General features: G+C 40.9%; 1 protein-coding gene across 4 annotated transcripts in view; it reads right to left on the reverse strand.

Annotated features, from left to right (window-relative positions):
* Positions 1-20,768, reverse strand: part of CDHR5 (cadherin related family member 5) — a 131,181-nt gene that overhangs the window by 22,951 nt on the left and 87,462 nt on the right. For all 4 annotated transcript variants that reach the window (XM_030201296.1, XM_030201295.1, XM_030201294.1 and 1 more), the window contains exons 10-12: positions 17,461-17,667; positions 14,202-14,318; positions 9,967-10,039 (exon numbers count right to left, since the gene is read on the reverse strand). In XM_030201296.1, the coding sequence (XP_030057156.1) occupies positions 9,967-10,039; positions 14,202-14,318; positions 17,461-17,667 (397 nt within the window). The remainder of the gene's footprint in view (positions 1-9,966; positions 10,040-14,201; positions 14,319-17,460; positions 17,668-20,768) is intronic.

Below are 20,768 nucleotides of genomic sequence, written 5' to 3' on the forward strand. Positions count from 1 at the left end.
TGTGTTAATATGCACATTTAAGACTTTCTGGACTCAGTTTTCAAAGACCTATTCTCCTTTTACTTGAGTAATAATAAAATTATCCATCTAAATCAAGCAGATGTGGGTAAGTAGATTTTGAGCCACAGAAAGTTTGTGAGTATGCACAAAATGTGCCTAGCTGTATATTCCCATTTTGCATCACTTAAATTTGTATACAGTTATTTATTTATTTATTTGTTTTGTTTCATGATATATGATCGTCTCTGGGAAAGCATGACTAAAATCGCAGATCCAAGATGTCGAGAATGGAGAATTTTCACATCACAGGTCCAAATCAAAATTGAATTAAGAACATAAGCATCGCCATACTGGGACAGACCGAAGGTCCATCAATCCCAGTATTCTTTTTCCAACAGTGGCCAATCACAAAAACTTGGCAAGATCCCAAAAGAGTAAATAGATTTTATGTTACTTATCACAGGAATAAGCAGTGGATGTTCACAAGTCCATCTTAATAATTACTTATGGACTTTTCTTTTAGGAATTTTTACAAACCTTTTTAAAACTCTATTAAGTTAACTGCTTTTATCACATTTTCTGGCAAAGAATTCCAGAGTTTAATTACATGATGAGTGAAGAAATAGCTCCTCTGGTTTGTTTTAAATTCACCACTTGGTACAGTGGGGCTCCCTAGCCAGTCAGGTTTTCAGGATATCTACAATGAATATTCATGAGAGAGATTTGCATGTTGTGCAGGCAGTGCATGTAAATCTCTCTCATAAATATTCATTGTGGATATCCTGAAAAACTGACTCACTAGTGAGCCCACAGGATAGGTTATTAGTTTTATTGTGTGCCTCCTAGTCCTTGTATTTTTGGAAAGAGTAAACAAACAATTCATGTTTACCTGTTCCATTCTATTCAGTATTTTAGACCTCTATCATATCCCTCAGCCTTCACTTCTCCAAACTGAAGAGCCCTAGTCTCTTTAGCTTTTCCTCATAGGGAAGTCATCCCATCCCCCTTTTTTATGTTCTAACTTTTGTTTTGGTAAAGAAAAGTATAAATCAATAAACAAACTTGTTAAACATTTACAATATTTTCTTCCCCTCCCCTTCCCCATCCTTGCTCACTTCCTTCCTCCCCAAAACCAATGCTGTTCCCCAGTGCCTCCTCAAGAAGGACTAGTTTCTTATGACCTCCTGAAGATACATCCACTATCTTCTCCACCCCATCCTCCCCTCCCCCCATTTTCGGATATCCCACCAGTAAATTGATTATCTAGTATTCCTTGCCTATCTCTAAATCACAGTTTGTCCAAAATTAAACTTCTCCCTGCTGGAGTTATGGCCTGTATATATGAATCCCAGATTAGCAAAAAATGCTTTTTTGGGGTAACACGTGTTTCCCTTTCTTCAGGTAATCAACAAATGAATTTGTTTTCTCCATTTTCAATATGCCAAGACTGTAAAATCATTCCATCCCCTTTATCATTTTTGTTGCCCTTCTCTGTACCTTCTTTAATTCTGCTATAAGTTTTTTTGAGTTGTGGTGACCAAAATTGCGCACAGCATTCGAGGTGCGGTTGCATCATGGAGTGATACAAAGCAAAGGTATTATAATATTCTCAGTTTTGTTCACTGTTCCTTTCCTAATAATTCCTAACAGTCAATTTGCTTTCTTAGCCACCACTAAACAGAGAGTTTCAATGTATCATCGATGATGACAACTAAATCCTTTTCCTGGATGGTAACTCCTAATGTGGAACCTTGCAGTATATAGCTATAGTTTGGGTTCTTCTTCCCTATATGCATCACTTTGCAATTGCTCACATTAAATATCATCTGCCCAGTCTCCCAGTCTTGTAAGGTCCTCTTGCAATTTTTCACAATCCTCTTGTGATTTAACAATTTTGAAAAACTTTGTATCGGCAGCAAATTTAAGGCCCCTTTTACCAAGATGCAGCAAAATGGGGCCTGCGCTGGCATTGGTGCATGTTTTTCACGTGCACCAAGGTCCCCCTTTACACAGCGGGTAAAAGGGAAGTCTCTCTTTCCTACACGAAATGACTGTGCAGCAAGTAAAGCACTTGCCATGCGGCCATTTTGGGGCTGAGTCCTTACCTCCACCCATTGAGGTGGCGGTAAGGGCTCCCATGCTAACCCGGCAGCCCAAATACCACCGGGTACACTCCGGCACTACAAAAATAAATATCTATATATAAATAAATATATTTTTGTAGTGCCAGATATGACGGCGTGCTAGGGGTGGGAAGTACCGCCGGGCTGCTGCGGTAGCCCGGCAGTACTTCCTGTTTAGCAAGCAGTAAGCCCACATTGGGCTTACCGCTGCTTATTAAAAGGGGCCTTTAATCATCTCACTCGTTATTCCTGTTTCTAGATCATTTATAAACATGCTTTAAAAGCAGCAGTCCCAGCTTAGACTCCTGGGTAACCCCACTATTTACTCTTTTCCTTTGAGAATACTGACCACTTAACCCTACTCTGTTTTCTTTTAACCGGTTCTTAATCCACAATAAGACACTGCTTTCTATCCCATGACTTTCTAATGTCCTCAGGGGTCATTCATAAGGTACTTTTATTTATTTATTAGGATTTATTTATCACATTTTGAAGAAATTCACTCAAGGTGGTGCACAGTAAGAATAAATCAAACATGAGCAATAGACAATTACAGCAGTAAAAATATTCAAATAACAATACAAAGTTTGGCATAGTATACTACTTACAATGTCAACACTATGTAATATAAATTTTAATTGACAGTGTAGGGTATTAGCAAAGATGAGGCATATAGATAGGTAAGAGTAAGAGGAGTTAGAAAATAAGGTGACTAATTTAAAAAAAGTTGCACATGAGGTCAGAGAGATGGTTAAATATTATCTCAGCTAGGATAGGAGTGGATAAACATGTCCTGCTGCAGTATGTGCAGCCTGTGTCACTCCTTGTTTGTGTGAGTGAGACTAACAAGTTAGTTACTTCTTCCATTAAAGGCCTGGTTGAAGAGCCAAGCTTTAACCTACTTCCTGAATTACAGATAGTCTTGTGTTAAGCGGAGCCTTTCAGGGAGTACATTCCAGAGTGTGGGAGCTACTCTGGAGAAGGCTCGCTTGTGGGTATCGCATCGTGTAATGTCTTTTGGAGAGGGTGTAGTTAGTGAAAGGACTTTAGTGTCCTTGGAGATATGTAGAGGATCATTCTATTCTTCAGGTTCTTGGGGCTATTTCCTTTAAGGGCCTTGAAGATCAGACTTGAGTTTTAAATTTAGCCCTGTACTGTACTGGTAGCCAATGAAGTTTTTGCAAAAATGGTGTGATGTGGTCACATTGCTTGCAACCTTCTATTAGTCTTGCTGGAGCATTCTGAATCAATTGAAGCTGGTGCAGGCCCTTTGTAGTCAGACCATTGTACAGTTCTACTTGCCAAGTTTTGTCTTCTTTGTATTATCAATAGAAATCAAACAAAATAAAACATGGAAAAGAAAATAAGATGATACCTTTTTTATTGGACATAACTTAATACATTTCTTGATTAGCTTTCGAAGGTTGCCCTTCTTCCTCAGTAATTCAGTCTTGATGTTATCATGGCATGCACAACTGGGATAAGATTTACTTCTTGATGTAGAGAGAGAGGCAACGTAGCTGTTGCAAATAGTAGAAGCAGCTCTTGAAGGTTGCTTGGATTTGGGGAATCAGAGTAAGTGTTGAATCTAACTGTATTCCAGTGTTCCTGACTTGTGATTTGAGGGGGAGTTCATACTTCCCAAAAGAGATTTTGACGTCAGGTATGTAACCACTTGTGTTAGGGTCCCAGAGAAGCTTGGTTTTACTTGGGTTCAGGCAAAGTTTGTTATGTTTAGCCCATTCTTGAATTGATGTTAGACAGGTAATCATTTTATTCAAGGCTATAGGTAAGTCAGGTTCAATGGGTATGAGTAGCTGCACTTCATCCGCATAGATTTAGAACTGAGTGTCCATTGACCAAATCAGCTCAGCTAGTGGTTTGAGGTAGATATTGAACAGAATAGGTGACAGTATCGATCCTTGTGGTACCCCGCAGGTCAGTGCCCATGGTGGTGATGAGTTGCTTCCAAACATTATGGATTGCTGCCTGTCTGATAGATAGGATCTAAACAAAGCAAGTATTGTTCCATGGATACCTGTTTCTGACAGTCGTGCTAGCATGATATTATGATCCACAGTGTCAAAAGCTGCTGAGAAATCTAGCAGTACTAACACCGAGGCAAATTCCCTGTCTTGGTTTCTGTGAAGATCATCTAGTAAGGATATGAGGACCATTTCTCTTCCATAACCGGGCCTGAATCCAGATTGACATGGATCCAGCCAGTTTCTCTCTTCTAGCCAATTACTGAGTTGAACACAGACTGTTTGTTCTATAAGTTTCCCTAGAAATGGGATGTTAGATACTGGCTGGTAACTTTCAAGTTTGTACTGGTCAAGGGTAATTCAGGGTCACTTGACTAATCAGGTCTAGGAGTTCTTGCACAGATAATGTGTTCTTACGAGGTGCTCAGTATACCATGAATAGCCAGATTGGTTTCTCCTCTTCAAGCTGGATTAAAAGAGATTCTGATTCATTTAGCTGGGAGATGGAGATTCTGTGTAGTTTGATTGTGTCCCGAATCAAGACTGCTACCCCTCCACCCCCTCTTCCTGGTCTTGGTTGAGGTTGGATGTTGAAACCTGCTGGTCATAGTTCTTCCAGTAGTAAACCCCCACTTTCTTCTAGCCAGGTTTCACTTATTCCTAGGATGTCAAGATGCTATTCATGTATGACATCATGGATCACTGAGGATTTCTTTGCAGCTGATCTGGCGTTCAGCAGTGGAGGAATAGCCTAGTGGTTAGTGCAGTGGACTCTGATCCTGGGGAACTGAGTTTGATTCCCACTGCAGCTCCTTGTGACTCTGGGCAAGTCACTTAACCCTCCATTGCCCCTGGTACAAAATAAGTACCTGAATATATGTAAACCACTTTGAATATAGTTGCAAAAACCTCAGAAAGTCCCATTTCCCTTTCCCTATAGTTCCCAAGGGTAGTCTGGGGGTAGCTTTGGCAATGAGGTGATCTTTTACGTAGTGTTATGTAGGTACATGATCTCTTGCATTTTTGTCTTCTCTTTGGTTGGTGGGGATTATAGTTTCCTCTCCCACACACCACTGGGATCCCTGAGGTCCCTTGGTCTGCCAGACCAAGGCACATTCTTTGTGTCAGAAGCTAGTTAGGCAAATGTCTTCTGAAAATCTACTTACATACCTTTATCCACAGCAAACAGCAAGAAGAAGAACACAAAACAGACCAGGAGTCCAGGAAATTCTTTATTATAAAACACCCAACATGGCCACATTTTGCCAAAATGGCTGCATCAGGTCTTTGTTTTAATAAGTGACTTTTGAGCTTTATAATGTTTTAAAGATGTTGTATAGCAGTCTCCTTTTAGTAAATTTTTGGAATTTTACGTTGTAGTAACCTCTGACCCCCTAGTAAGTATTATATGTAGTTTGAAATCCAACATGGCTTACCACTTGTTAAAGGAAGTACCGCCGGGCTACCGCAGCAGTCCGGCAGTATTTCCCACCCCCAGTGCACGTCATTTCCGGTGCTACAAAATATTTTTATTTTTGTAGTGCCAGTGTGTACCTGGCGGTAATCGGCAGTGCCTTATGCTGCCTGGGTAGCGCTGGGTTAGCATGGGATCCCTTACCGCCACCTCAGTGGGTGGCGGTAAGTGTTTCCCCCCCAAATGGTCATGTGTCAAGTGTTTCACTTGCTACCCAGTCGTTTCCTGAAAAAAACAAAGACCTGTCTTTTATCCTCTGTGGTGAAAGGGGGCCTCGGTGCACATGAAATACACGTGCCGACACCAGCACAAGCCCTCTTTTGCCACAGCTTCGTAAAAGGGGCCCTCTGAGTAGTGAAAACTCTGGACTCCCCTGCTGACTCAGCAGAAGCAGCTGTTACTTTTTTCGTGTAATGTAATGGTAAATTCTAGTTTTATTTATGTATTACATTTATACTGCACCAATGTTGTTCTGTTTGACTTCTGTTTGTCATGTTTTATAACATTTTGATGGTTTGTCACCCAAAAAGATGTCAAGCAAATAAAAATAAATAATTATAATAACATACTAGATGACAGCTGATAAAGACCTAAATGGTCTATCCAATCTGATCAACAGACACACTCATTATCAATTCATGATTAAACCAACAATGAATGTGGTATAAAATATATATACTTGATCCTGATCTTTCTCTGCTATTTTCAGGATACAGACCATAGACATCCACTCAACGTTGTCCTTATGTCCCAACCAATGTTTCCTCTAAGGAGTGGCCTGGTGTGCACAAATTTTTTTCGTGTGAGCAACAAGTTGTAAAAACAAACAATTTTTGAGCATCAATATTAGCAATGCATTTCTATATATAGCACAAAAAAAAACATTTTTGTGAGCAGCCATGTAAAATCTGTGAGCAATACTCCTAAAATGTATGAGCAATTGCTCATGCATTCCGTTTAAAGGGAACATTGGTCCCAACTACTGCAGTTGCTGTCAAAGTCCATTCCAGCCTATCCTGATCTTGTTATATATGGGACATAGACCATAGAAATCCACCAGCACTGTCCTTATGTTCCAACTACTGGAGTTGCCTTTGAAGCCCTCTCCAGCATATCCTAATCTGTCTTGCCATACACAGGTCACAGACCATAGAAGTCTGCCCGGCACTGGCCTTAGTTCTTCACATTCAGAGTTGCTATCTAAACATCACTCAACACATCACTCATATGCAGTCATTTAAGTTTGGTTTTTATACCATCCACTTTCTAATTAGGGACCCACTGAGGGGCATAATCGAACGCCTATCTCCATGGGCGTCTATGTCCGAAAACGGGTACGTGAAGAGGCGGGACAGACCGTATTTTTGAAAAAATGGACGTTTTTCAGCTGGGCGTTTGTTTTTTTTAGCGATAATGGAAACTAAAAACGCCCAGCTCAAAAACGTCCTAATCCGAGCCATTTGGTCATGGGAGGGGCCAGGATTTGTAGTACACTGGCCCCCCTGATATGCCAGGACACCAACTGGGCACTCTAGAGGTCAGTGCGGTGGACTTCAGAAAAAGCTCCCACATGCATAGCTCCCTTACCACGGGTGCTGAGCACCCAACCCCCCTCCCCCAAAACCCACTACCCACAAATGTACAACACTACCATAGCTCTTAGGGGTGAAGGGGGCACCTACATGTGGGTACAGTGGGTTTTGGAGACCTCCCATTTACCAGCACAAGTGTTACAGGTAGGGGGGGGATGGGCCTGGGTCTGCCTGCCTGAAGTGCACTGCGGTACCCACTAAAAGTGCTCCAGGGACCTGCATACAAGAAGGCCTCTAGGACTTGTTGCTGCTATATAACCTTGGCACGCCAGAAGACTAATCTCTCCGAAAACGTCCTTTATTGGAATAAGCACGTTTACTCAGAGTTAACTGCAGATCAGAGGTTGTGCCCCACTGGCAACGAGTCTCCCTGGTACTGAGATGAGCAGTAGGTCAGAGCTGGCAGAAAACTGTACAATGCCCTCTTTCAGCCACATTCAAGGTAAGAACTAAGTTCTGTAATGTGGCTTAAACGTGAAAGGGATCTAAAACTGGCTTACAAAAATGGCCACTACCTCATGGACTACCGGAAACAAAACATAGTAACATACATACATAGTAGATGACAGCAGAAAAAGACCTGTACGGTCCATCCAGTCTGCCCAATAAGATAACTCATATGTGCTACTTTTTATTTGTACCTGTCCTCTTCAGGGCACAGGGCACACTCTCACCCAGTAAGCAGAGTGAAAAGCACCATGGGAGTACAGCCTACCATCTACCAACATCGTGAGCATTTGCCACAAGCTAGTGGAATCACGGAGCCCAATACCCTATACCCACATAACAGAAAAGGTGAGCCACATCAGAACCAGGGAAAGGCTGTCAGAGGATAGAACACATTCTGCTGTCATGGAGGTGGGTATGGCATTTGAGGCTGGCATACAGGCTGGGAAAAAAAGTTTGTAAAGTGGGGGGGGTTTTGGTGGGAGGGGGTTAGTGACCACTGGGGGAGTCAGGGGAGGTCATCCCCGATTCCCTCTGGTGGTCATCTGGTCAGTTGGGGCACTTTTTTGGGACTTGTTCGTGAAAAAAAAGGGTCCAAAAAAAGTGACCCAAAATCGCGGTAAAAACGCCTTTTTTTTCGATTATCAGCTAAAGACGCCCATCTCTCCTCAGCCGATAACCATGCCCCAGTTCCGCCTTCACCACGCCTCCGACACGCCCCCGTCAACTTTACCCGTTTCCGCGACGGATTGCAGTTGGAAATGCCCAAAATTGGCCTTCGATTATACCGATTTAAGCGCCCACGGGAGAAAGATGCCCATCTCCCGATTTGGGTCGCAATATACGCGTTTTTCTCTTTCGATTATAAGCAGGTCTGTGTTCATCCTATGCTTTTTTGAATTCCTTCACCATTTTCGTCACTATCACTTGCATTCCAGGCATCAAATACCCTTTCTATGAAAAGTATTTCCTGATGTTACTTCTAAGTCTACCACCTCACAACCTCAATTCATGTCCTCTACTGTTTCCTCATCTCTGGAAAAGATGTTTGTATATTAATACCTTTCAAGTATTTAAATGTCTATATCATTCCTCTCATATCCCTCCTTTTCTTTGGGGTATACATGTTCAGGTCATCCAGTCTCTTCTCATGTGTTTTTTTTTTTTTTTTTTGCACAAACCTCATACCATTTTTGCCACTTTCCTCTGGACCACTTCAAGCCTTTTTGCTTCCTTTGCAAGATAAGGCCTTCAAAACTAAACACAATATTTCAAGTAAAATCATTTATTTTAAGGGTCCTTTTACTAAGCTGTGGGAAAAAGGGCCCTTGGGTAGTGGCGAAGGTCATTTTTCCTGCATGCCAGGGCCCTTTTACCGCAGCAGGTTAAAAGTCCCAAAACAATGGCCATGCGGTAAGCTAGCTCTTACTGTGTGGCCATGCGGCAGGGAGCACTTACTTCCACCCATTGAGGTGGCTGTAAGGGGTCCTGCAGTAACCCACCAGTAACTGCTCGATTACTGCTGGGTTAGTGCCATACTAGAAAAACAAAATGTTGCCGGCACATGCTGGAGCCGGAACTTCCACCGGTGGCCACGTTGGGCCGGCTGTAGTTCCGGAACAGCGTGCGGTAAGCCCACATTGGGCTTACTGCCTCTTTGTAAAAGGGCCCCTTAGTTATTCTTGGAACAATTTCTCCAAAATGGGTTTGTTTTGCGTATACCATGATAGGAATGCACCTCATTCCTAAGCCACTGTGTCTGTATGTTGACTGTATGTGTCTGACTAGGAGAACAGAGAAGAGAAGTTTGAAAGGAGAAATTTCTTAATTATTATGTTTCACTGTCTGCAAGTTTCAATATTGCAAAAATTGGAACTGCTTCTGTCATAGAAATTTACTGGACCATTTTTGGGGATATGTTTTTTCTAAAACTCCAGTACTCCACACCAAATTTGGTTTAGTTCCATAAAATTTTCAAAACATTATTTTGCTTCAGACAGTAGACATTCTCGACCCCCTATGTATAATTTCTTTCCAGCATTCTGTTACGTTGTAAAGAAAAAAAAATCACAGTCTGATCAGTGGCCAGTGTATTTTTAAAGCTCTATAAATCGTGGTGCATGGCAAACACTCAGATACATTTTCATACACTATTAATGATAGGCCCATGGATGTTGAGGAATGGGTATATCATCTGTATCCATAAGAGTGGACTCAGAATGATTTTAGAAATGCTATGTTTAACACTTGTGTATAACTCCAGGGTAGTAACTTTGATCCATAACGTCAGCCCACAAGATCCCTTGCCTCTTGTTCAGAGATGGTACAAAGGTACCTACACCTACCTGTGAAAGGTGTGACCTCCACATAGACCAGAGTTGTTGCCTCTTGTGTACTTGTTTCATCAACAGCTTTGACCTACAGGAACAAAGCAGGAGCAGCTATGGCATTAGAAGTCAAACAACCAGAGAGGTCCTTCCCCCCGCAAATTCAAGGGTGTTTTCATTAGTCTTATTGAAGGACTGAGAAAAAGCTCAACAATAATGAGGTCAGCAGGTTGGCCAATCTTACATATTCTTTTTATACTGCTATACAGTGACGAGAAAAAGGTTTTACCTCCCTCCTGATGTCCCCAATTTTTCCATATATGTCACATTGGATGGTTTCTGATCTTTAAATAAAATGTAATATTAGACAGAGGGAACCTGAATAAACACAAAGCATGGCTCTTTAAATTATAGGTCCATTTACTTTTACTAATTTAGCACATGAAAAAAGGCTTACCGCAAAACATGTTAAAGCATTTTGTAATTGCCAGTTTGCGTGCGCTAATCACATGGGGGGGGGGGGGGTTCAAAATATTTGGGGGAGGGGGTATGCCATGAACGAAAGAATAGGAGTAGAAGCATCAGTGTCTCCTAAGTAGAAGGCAGCAAGTGCTTCTGCATTAATATTTTTACAAAGTCCCATGTGCTAATAGAAAAATTAGAATGGGGCCTGTAAAAATATATTTATATATATATTTGAAAGGCCCTAAATACTACCGTGTTAAATCTGGGCATAGCAAGTGGAAAACTCTTGTGTTTGAAATGCGTTAAGTCCGGATTGTAATGTGCTTTATTAAAAAGGCCCCAAAGTTATCCAACACCCTTATCGCTCGTGTGAAAATGTAAACGTAATAGCTCAGCAGCAATAATTGCTACCAAACACTGCCTATAATTTGATATCAGTGTTTCACATCACTGATGAGGAATCCTAGGCCTCTCTTCTTTGCAGAACTGCTTTAATTCAGTTACATTCGTAAGCTGTCATTCATAATTTGCTTGTTTCAGGTCCTTTCACAGCAACTTTATTCGGTTCAAGTCTCAGAAGTTTGACTAGGCCAATCCAAAAGTTTGTTTCTCCGCAGCCATTCATATGCAGCTGTGTTAGATGTTACTTTGCACCTGATGTAGCTTAAAATGTCATACGACAGGATGCGTTCATGTGGTAACTGCCAAATTAGCGCATGCTAACCCAGGCATTAAAACATTTTTGTAATTTTTTTTGAGGGGACGGAGAGTGGGCTCTCCTGCACTAATCAGTTAGCACAGTCACATTATAGTACACTAACTGGTTAGTGCAGGATTACTGTTTGAGCCCTCGCTGCCTAGTAAGGGCAGTAAGGGCTCATGAGGTCATTTTTTTAATGACCACTCACTAATGGTAACATAAATGGCCTTAGTGCATGGGAAAAACCTGTGCAAGGACACACTAAGGCCAGTTAGTAAAAGGACCCCTTTGTGTTTTGGATCACTGTCTTGCTGCATAACCCAGTTATGCCACAGCTTCAGCTCATGGACAGATTCTCCTTAAGAATTTTCTGGTAGAGTGCAGAATTCATGGTTCTTTCAATAATGTAAAGCTTTCCAGGTCCTGAGGCAGCAAAGTATCCCACACTGTCATACAACCATCACCAAGTGTGTCTGTTGGTAGGATGTTCTTACTATGAGATGCTGAATTCGCTTTATGCCAAAAAAATAAAAATAAAAACAGAGGATCCAATGTATATGTAAAGAATTTTATTATCTTATAGTTGCAAAAATCTAAGGGGTAGATATTCAGCCGGTGGTGGTCAGTCTTTTTATATCCACCACTAGCTGTGTTCCTGGATATTCGGTTGTATGTTGTCGCTAAAACTTATGCAATTAAGTGCAATATTCAGCTCTTATCCATATATGCTGAACCACTTAAAGATAGGACAGCTTTTTATGTGGCCCAATTAAGCAGTTATCTGAATTTCGGCACTTAACCACATAATTGCGGACTCTAAGACCAATGGTCCATCTAGCCCGGTATCCTGTTTTCCAGTAGCCAAGCCAGGTCACAAGTACCTGGCAGAAACCCAAATCATGGCAGCACTCCATGCTACAAATCCCAGGGCAAGCAGTTGCTTCCCATGTCTGTCTCAATAGCAGGCTATGGACTTTTTTTTATTTTTATTGAAGTTTTTCATATAACAAATGAAAAAGAAAGGAAAAATTCATGTTGCACCACAGACAAGTACAGAAACTCTACCACTTGTATCAAAAGAGTGATCATTTCAGTTGCAAGGTGAATTATCACCAAATATATATCAAAATACTCATCACATACAATTCGCCTGAAACAGCAAAAGAAAAAATAAGATATTTCTAGCCTCATACAATTAAGGCAATTAGCAACTTATCAATAAACATCCATTAATTTGGGTGCATTTAACAATTAATATGTGGGTATACAGTTTGCCTATGTGTAGCTGGGCGGCATTCTAACTCTAGGCTTTGGGTCTATAGAAATAACCTGCCTGATAAAACGTCCCTGATAAAGAAGTTTTGAAAGATGGCCATGTAGGGTATTTTGCATCTATAAAATAATAGAGTCCTTTATATATCTTGTTGCACTACTATTCAAAGTCTTCTCCATTGGCTTTCACTGTGGTTTGGATTAGAAATGGCTTTATAACCCTTTCCAAACTGATATATTTCAAAATCTTTTTTTTTCTAATCTCTTCTGGAATTTCCTTTGATAGTGGCACAGCATTCTTTCAGAAACTTTGTGGTGACTACGTCCTCTTAGTAAGATCCAACATATAGTGAGGTTTAGATTTAACAGGGCTGGCTGCAATTGAGCCTGGCTGTGTTCAATCAACTGTCGCTAATTCTCAATTAAATTTCATCAGTTGGTTGATTAACTAAACGGGCGATTTATTTTTCACATGGGTGATATGAGTGTTGGATAACTTTGTTCCTTAAATAAATAAAGCAATAATTTAAAAACTGTGGTATGTGTTTACTCAGGTTCCCTTTGTCTAATAGTACATTTTATTTAAAGATCAGAAACCATTTGGTGTGATATATATGAAATAATAGGGGAAATCAGGAGGAAGGTAACTTTTTCACATCAGTGTATCACAGTTACCAACAAATAGTGATTTTCAGCTTTTTTCTTTCAGAAATTCACATAATCCCTTTAGTCTGTATTCTAGAAACTGAATAGCTCTGAACTCACAGATTTGGGAACTGCATAGAGATTTCTAAGGTGTGGGAAATGCTTTCCTGAGCACAACTGTCCAGCTATGGTATACTGGTGCACTTTTCTGCTGGATATGCTAGCTTTCCTGCCTTCCTGTAGAATTTCATAGCACTGACTGTATAATCTTTGCATCTGTTTCACATCTGGCTCTCATTGTCTTACGGCCTTCAGGTCAATCATTTATGGAAAAAAACATTGTTTAAGCTGAAGCAGTTGTGGCTGATGCAATCATTTTTTACTCAGGAGACATTTTCACTCCTAGTCAAGATGCTGATATAGCCTTATCTAGACTATTGCAACATTCTTTATTTAGGGCTGTGTCCTAAACATCTTGAAAAAGCTTCAACTAATTCAGAAAACTGCTCTGAGATTAATTTTTCTGGCAAATAAATTACTAGTGTCTAACAGTTTATGGTAAAGCTGCACTGGCTTCCAGTAGTTGAACGAATATTTTTAAGGCACTTTTGTTTATTGGTTTAGATTATTTATGGCTCTACATCTCAACTATTAATAGACATGGTTTCTAAAACGCTGTTCAGTCACTCTTTCCGACTGTATGGTCAGCTTATTTTTTGTCCCCGTTCTTTCAGAAAGATGTATTGTCTGAAGATAGTTAATACTATTTTTTTTCTGTTATTACTATTCCTGAATGGAATTCTATTCTTTTAGCTGTCCAAGTAGAACAGAATTATTTGAAATTTTGTAAGAGGCTGAAAACATATCTTTTTGGTCAACGTTAATTTTTACAATGGCTCTGATATCTGTTCGTATGCTGTGCCTCTATAATATATTTGTGTAACTCAGCGCCGGTTTTTGTTTTGCTGTACACCGCGTTGAACCCTAGTTTGGGGAAAACTGTAGTTAAGAAGCGTCGCATTGACATTGACAATCTTACAGTGCCTCCTATCTAGTGCTTTCACTGTGAAAATGAAATTTGTTACAGAAAAGCTTGTTCCTTTCTAGTCCATTAACACTTTCCCAATGGTGATAGATATCAAACAGAGCAAATGAGAGAAAGCTGCTATACCAAGAAAGTGATTGAGGTAGCTGAGTTCAGCGTTGCGTTGGTTAGAACAAATCCATCTCGGGAGATTCGGAACTCACTGCTGTTCTGAACGTGGTACGTGATGGCAGGATTCAGCTTCTGTTAAAATGGAAAAGAAACAAATGTTCTGTTTATCGTCAAATATGATGCCCTTGGACTGGAAGGAAAGAGCAAGCGTAAGTAGATCAAACTGGCTAAACATGGCAGTACAACAGAAATGTCAGCTCTGTTCCTAGTCAGTATGAAGGATCGTCCTTGCTCCATTTTACTGACTGACAAAGTATATCTCTTTGGCATCCAACGGGACAACTCATCTTAATTGTCACCCTAAAAGGAGTAAGCTCTGCTGCTCCTTAGATGTCACAACTTTTTTGACCCCTGATGCAGGCACTTAGCTCCGAAACACGGCCCATTTCGGGTCATAAAGAGAAGAATTGACATTCAAGTTATACGATTAAAGAAACTGTGTCCCGATTTTGAAGGCTCCAGGTGCTTCTTTTTGTTACGTAGTCAGTAAGGGCCAAATTCTCAGCCTAGTCACTTTACCTTGATATTAAAGGGAGTTCTGAGACTCCCACTTCCTAAGGACCTCTTACTTCTTTTAAACATATTCTTCCTGTGTTTTCTTCATTCCAGGAGCCACCTGAACAAATTCAGAGGATGCTCAGGGCATCAGCAGTGGCGTAGCTAGGTGGGGGCGCCAGGGGAGTGGCCGCTCCCCCAAAAGGAGTTCTGCCGGCGCCTATTTTTTTCTCCTGTTGCAGTGAAAATGTGCACCGGCACCGGCAGAAGTCCGCTCTTGCTCCCCCCACGCCATCAACTTGCCTCATCCTGGCTCCGCTTCTGGGCATCAGTAAGGTATAATGGTTGGATCAGAGAGCAATATGAAGATGGAGACACTGGATTCATTCTTCTTTATCAATTCCCAATGCTCATAAGTAGGCAAATTGAGGCCAATATTTAGTATATATGTGTATTTATGTACTGTTTTGTATTGATTCATCTATGCAAGTTGATCAGTATGTTTTTAATGCTTTTTTACTTATGTATGATTTGTATGTTTTATTGATTTCTATTTTGTTTTTATAAGGTACTTTGACTCCTGACGCAGATGCACATGCCGAAAAAACGGCTATGTCAAGTCTGATATATGGTAGACAATTGGTCTTGCTTACAAAATTAAAGGTTTTATCCTTTACCCCTTGGAATTCTTGTCCTTTTTGTCACTTCACTTTCTGTATCTTTAAATACTACAATAGGAGCCACTGTATGGGTACTGTAGCACCCCCATTATTTAGCAATCTCTTTGTCTATGTCCAGGAAGGGTAATTTGCATTGGGTTTAGCACCCCCAATCATTTTGAAAAGTTGGCTCCTATGAATGTCATAGCTGGTACCTAAACAGAAAGCTTACCGTAGAGTTTAAATATTGACCAGAAAATTCTTGTTGCTAGTATTTTAGTATGGTTGATGGATTTTTTCAGGTTTTATGCTGTGCATGTATGATGAATAGCTCTGAGTGCAGGAATATGTGTGCCTGTGTACAGGGTTGGCCCTCATAATGGGACTGCAAAAATGATCTGTTATCTATGTGGGAAAGAGGGAGATCTGATGTAGCTTATGTAGGGATCCTTTTACAAGGATTAACGTGCACTAAATGCTAGAGATGCCCATAGAAATATATGGGTGTCTCTAACATTTAGCACGTGCTTATTTTTAGGGCATGCTAAAAACACTAGTGCGCCTTTGTAAAAGGATCCCTCAGTGGGCAAGGACTATCAATAGTGCTTTTTTAATAAATAAGTGTTGTGATCTATTGCAAGACTGTTTAGATATGCAAAGACACTACTCAGAAATAGGATCATTTTAATACTTTTTTCTACAACTTTCTTAAGATTATCTAATGGGAAAAAATCTGATGGGGATTTCATGGGATTAATGAATTGCTTGGATTTTCAATTATCCAAACTAGATTTTTTTAAATTCGCTTTGATATTATTAGTTTCCATATCCATTAGGAATATTACAGATTTTCACTATGGATCTAGAAAGTCACATTTCCCATCAAATTCAAATCAGACTGAAATCTTCTTAGGGTGACCTCATATTCTTCACACAACCCTAATGTCATATGTCACTTGTCAGTCATTAGGCACAGATTTTTTAAATATATGTGTGTAATAATATGACCTTCTCAAAGTCAATTCTGTTCAGCTCTCCATCTCTTTCTTTCCTTTTCTCTTTCTAACTTTCCCTTTTCTTTTACCCAAATTGTGCTGCCTTCCATCTAGTGGTAAGTCAAAACTGCATCTTCTATCATTCCCCCTTTCCTTTATCCCTCCTAATACCTCTCACTCTTCTTCCTACTGTCTTGTCTTTTTTCCCCAGCTTACCTCTGTGGCCTTGCATATACACTAGGAACATTGTAGGGAGAGGAGTAAAAAAGCCTCCTCCCTTCTTTGGCGTTAGTAATGGCTTGAGAAGAGATTTAGGAAAAGAGCTGCAAGTGAAAGTACTTTCCTCTCTGTAAGGAGCTGCACTTTGTCTATATCCCCAGGAAGTGACCTTCCCCTTCCCCTATCAAGCTTTCTATTTACAGTACCGGAAGTGCCGGGGATTAATAAACCAAGAAGGAAACTGAAGTTTTCACTGTAGTAAAATGACATAGTTATGAATATTACTCATTAGAGGAAGTGACATCACTATTATATCACTATTATTATCATGAATTAGAGAAAAATCAAATGACCATTGCTATTTTGATGATAAGAGATGTAGGAAGTGACATGCCTGTGATTATTTATTTATAAAACTTTATATACCCTCTTCTCGGCAAATCAATTACCATTCAAGATGGTGAACAATACAGTAAAATAATACAATAACATAATTAAAACACATAAAATCTAAATTTAAAATCTGGGAAACAAATATGTTTTCAGTGCGTTCCTAAAGGCCAAATATGATGGTATTTTCCTAATCTCAGGTGGTAGCCTATTCCATTCTTCAACAGTTCGTTGTCGGAAAACCTTCATTCCCCATCTTATCCTATAAAAAACTGGCCTATTTGGAATTACCAAAAAGTTGGATTGTGGTTGCAAGGATTTGATATAACCATAATTACAAATAATGAGAGAAAACTATAAAATCAAGAATATATCTTTTATGTTAACGTAATCTGAGATGCTACTATAAATATTTCATTCAAATCAAAGCAACTCTGGAAAATCATTAATACGTACATCAGGGAAGTCATCATCTATTGCAAACATCTGCAGAGGTTTGTTGGAGCTGCCATACTCCATAACCAGGCTGCCACTGTCCGTATGTGTAGGTACTGTCCCATGGTAAAGACTGCTTTGAAACCGTGGTGGAAAATTGCTTTTCTCTATGACATGTATTTGAACAGATGTTAGCGCATATTTCAGGGGGTCATTGACTTGTGATGCCTAAGGAAAAATCAGCAATCATATCAGAGACTCACATTTTCTAGCAATAGAATTCACATTGAGATAAAACCAGTTTCCATTCCCTGGCAGTGCAAGTTATGTAGTAAAGACCCTGGCAAAGAGTTCTTGCTACATTAAGATTCCATCTCAGTGTTAGCACTGCTTCCAGAGAGGTTTATAAAACTCTTTGATTACCACAGTTACCTCTAGCAAATTTATTAGAGAGTTGGAAGATTGATTTTCATCTTTTGCTGATGACATTCTACTTCTAGTTTTCTATGAGGACAAACAATCAAGTAGAGGTTATCTCTGAGCTTAATGAAAGGCTTGGGATTCTGACAGACTGGATGAGTGAGCATGATCTTGTTATAATTGTTGAAAAATCATCAGCAATGTGGCTTTCATGTAAATGCAATACACTTCAACTATTTTCTGAGATTTGTGATAGATCTTTTCCATTGTTGCAAGACACCATGAACAATCTGGGAGCAGATGTAAGGCTAAACATCCAAACATGGGTACTGGTAGTGATGTTGTCCCACCTGACATCTGAGATACTTCCTGTGGCTCAGAAGCACTATTCCCTCTAAGCTGAGCATGAGTCCTCCAACTGCATTCCCGCCAATAGGGGATGCTGCTTCAATATTTTACTTTCAATTACTAGAGACAGGCAGGTTTCCTGGAGTCCTGCAGAGCTTGCCTGTTCCTCACTATTGAAACAACACCCCCCCACTGGCAGGACTGAAGCTGGAGGACTCCCTATCAACTTAGAGGGAACAGTGATTGGAAGAATCTGAATATAAGTGCATATGTCCTTAAAATACAAAGAGCATAGCCAAGTGGTCACCTGAATCATGGGGAAAAGGGTGCCCAGGAAAATCATCCTGGAATTCTCTTTGATTAGATATTTGTTCATGGCCCCAAAGCCTTACAAGGGAGAAAATCCCCCCTCCCCACAATGTTCCTTGTCACAAGGAAGTACCTGGATAGAATCCCGTTCCTTCTTGTCGTGGTGGAATGTGTTCTACCGCATTAGTCTGGAGAAGGAGAGCCTTCTTTGTGTAGAGAGTTGAGGTTTTGGTGGGCAAACTGGTGGTCTCCTTTGCCAATTCAGAGTGTAACCAAGCTGGTCTATCTGAAGAACTTACTGGTTGGAGGTTACAAAGGCCCCCCTTTCCTGGAAAAAATTCAGCTTCCTCCCTACTGACAGATTTTCCGAGACTGATACTTCAAAGGCGGCTATGCTCTCCAGGAGGCAGTCAAACGTTCACTCCCTGCTATGAATGGGGAGCAGACTGGACCTTCTGAGTATGCTGTCAATACAGGAATGAGCATTGGAACTGGGCCTGTTGAGAAGTATGGGAAGAAGGGGTAAATCTACACCCATAAGAGTAGTAACATGCTTCTAGGCCCACTCAAAGGCCTCCCAGAAGAGAGGGATTCAACTAGAGGTGACCAAAAGGGGGACTTTATTGTGCTGTGTGATTTCAGTGACCTCTTTCACCTTGTCCTCCAAAAGATTATTTCCTCAGCAGGAAACATCAAAATCTGAGCCATGCAGCCTGGAAAATGTGCGCATTTCCACGCCAGAGTGGAGAGTCTGGACACAATGTCAAACATCAAAGATGCCTCTGGTCAGATATTGTCTACAAACCTGCTTCTGGTTCATCTTGCAAACTCAGCAGCCTTATCCATGGGGAGGCAGTCTGCAAACAAGAGCACAATCTGGACCTCAATAGACAGTAGTGTAGAGTTGATAGGTTTGAATGTGGTTGACAAGCATCGAGGCCTGATAAAGCTGCCTCTGAAAGAAGTTTAGAGTTCGGCCACCATGTCCAGAAGAACAGAGGTATAAGACATCAAATTCCACGCTCTCTTGAGGACAGACTTAACCACCAAGGAGTGGTTTGATAAATGGGCTTTTCCAGCTTTTGTACAAAGTGCCTACTTTATAAGGAGAACAGACAGAGGTGCCCTAGGTGGAAAGTCATAGTCTGGAACAGTGAGCAATTTAGCATCCTCGATGCCTAAGCACTCTGCAGTGTCTGTGGCCTTTCTCCAGACTGGGTCTCCTCAGGCAGTTGGGGCTGTGCATTGGCTAGTGCAAGCACCTTCGATGCCTAAGCACTCTGCATCTGCAGAGGTCCCCTAGCTCCTTCTTGAGCATGGTCCACATCTCTCCTCATGAAGGGCAAGCATGAGCAAAGACTGGGGAGTCGGCACAGAGAAAGCCTGCAGCTTTGTTGGTGCCGATGAATGGGTCAGGTCATGGTCAGAGGTCACTAGGCAGCTCAACACCATCACCAAGGAAGGCTAGCAATCCTTTCTGCACCTACGCCTTTCAGAGACCAGTGATGCTGATGCTCTGGAGCTCCCAGCACCGTGCACCATGAGTAGGTGATGTTGATGTTTTTTTGCCAATGCACTGTGCCAATCCTCGGAAACGTGCAGTACCGACAAGAATGTGGGATGCATATGCCTCCATGGTATCGAGTTCGATGCCGGCTGGTCTCAACGGCCGACATCGATGCTGATGCCCACAGTCCCTGTGTCTAGAATAGACTCAACAGTTATCAGATCGAATGTCACCAATGCTGACATCGAAGGACTGGGCTGAGCACAAGAAAGATTTTCACACCGAGCTTTCTAGGCTCTTTTTGTTGACTGAGAACACAATTAAGACCCTTGTGGTTTGGTCCCAGGCAGTGGACACACCGGATATGGGGGTCAATACCCAAAATAACCCTGATGCACCAAACACAATGCTTAAATCTGCTAAGTGCTTTCCGGGGCATGTAGTGGAAAATGGCCCAAATCAGTGGGTGAGGGGAGTAAATTTAAACTATGCCCAAAAACCATTGATGCAACTTGGGCCTAAGAAAATCTTAGGGCTGAAAAATTTTTAAAATGTCATAAATGCACAAACTCACTAGGGTACACACTGAAGTTGAGAGAATAAAAAAAGATGTGACGAAGGAGCAAAAAAAAAAACCCTCAAGGGAAGGCACTACAAAAAGAAAACATTTGACGCACTGAGGAGAGATCACAGACACATCCTCTCTGCTCCATGGAAAATGAAAGACGGTTAGTCCCCTGCTTGC

The sequence above is a fragment of the Microcaecilia unicolor genome, chromosome 4 (assembly GCF_901765095.1).
Source record: "Microcaecilia unicolor chromosome 4, aMicUni1.1, whole genome shotgun sequence".
NCBI lineage: Eukaryota > Metazoa > Chordata > Amphibia > Gymnophiona > Siphonopidae > Microcaecilia > Microcaecilia unicolor.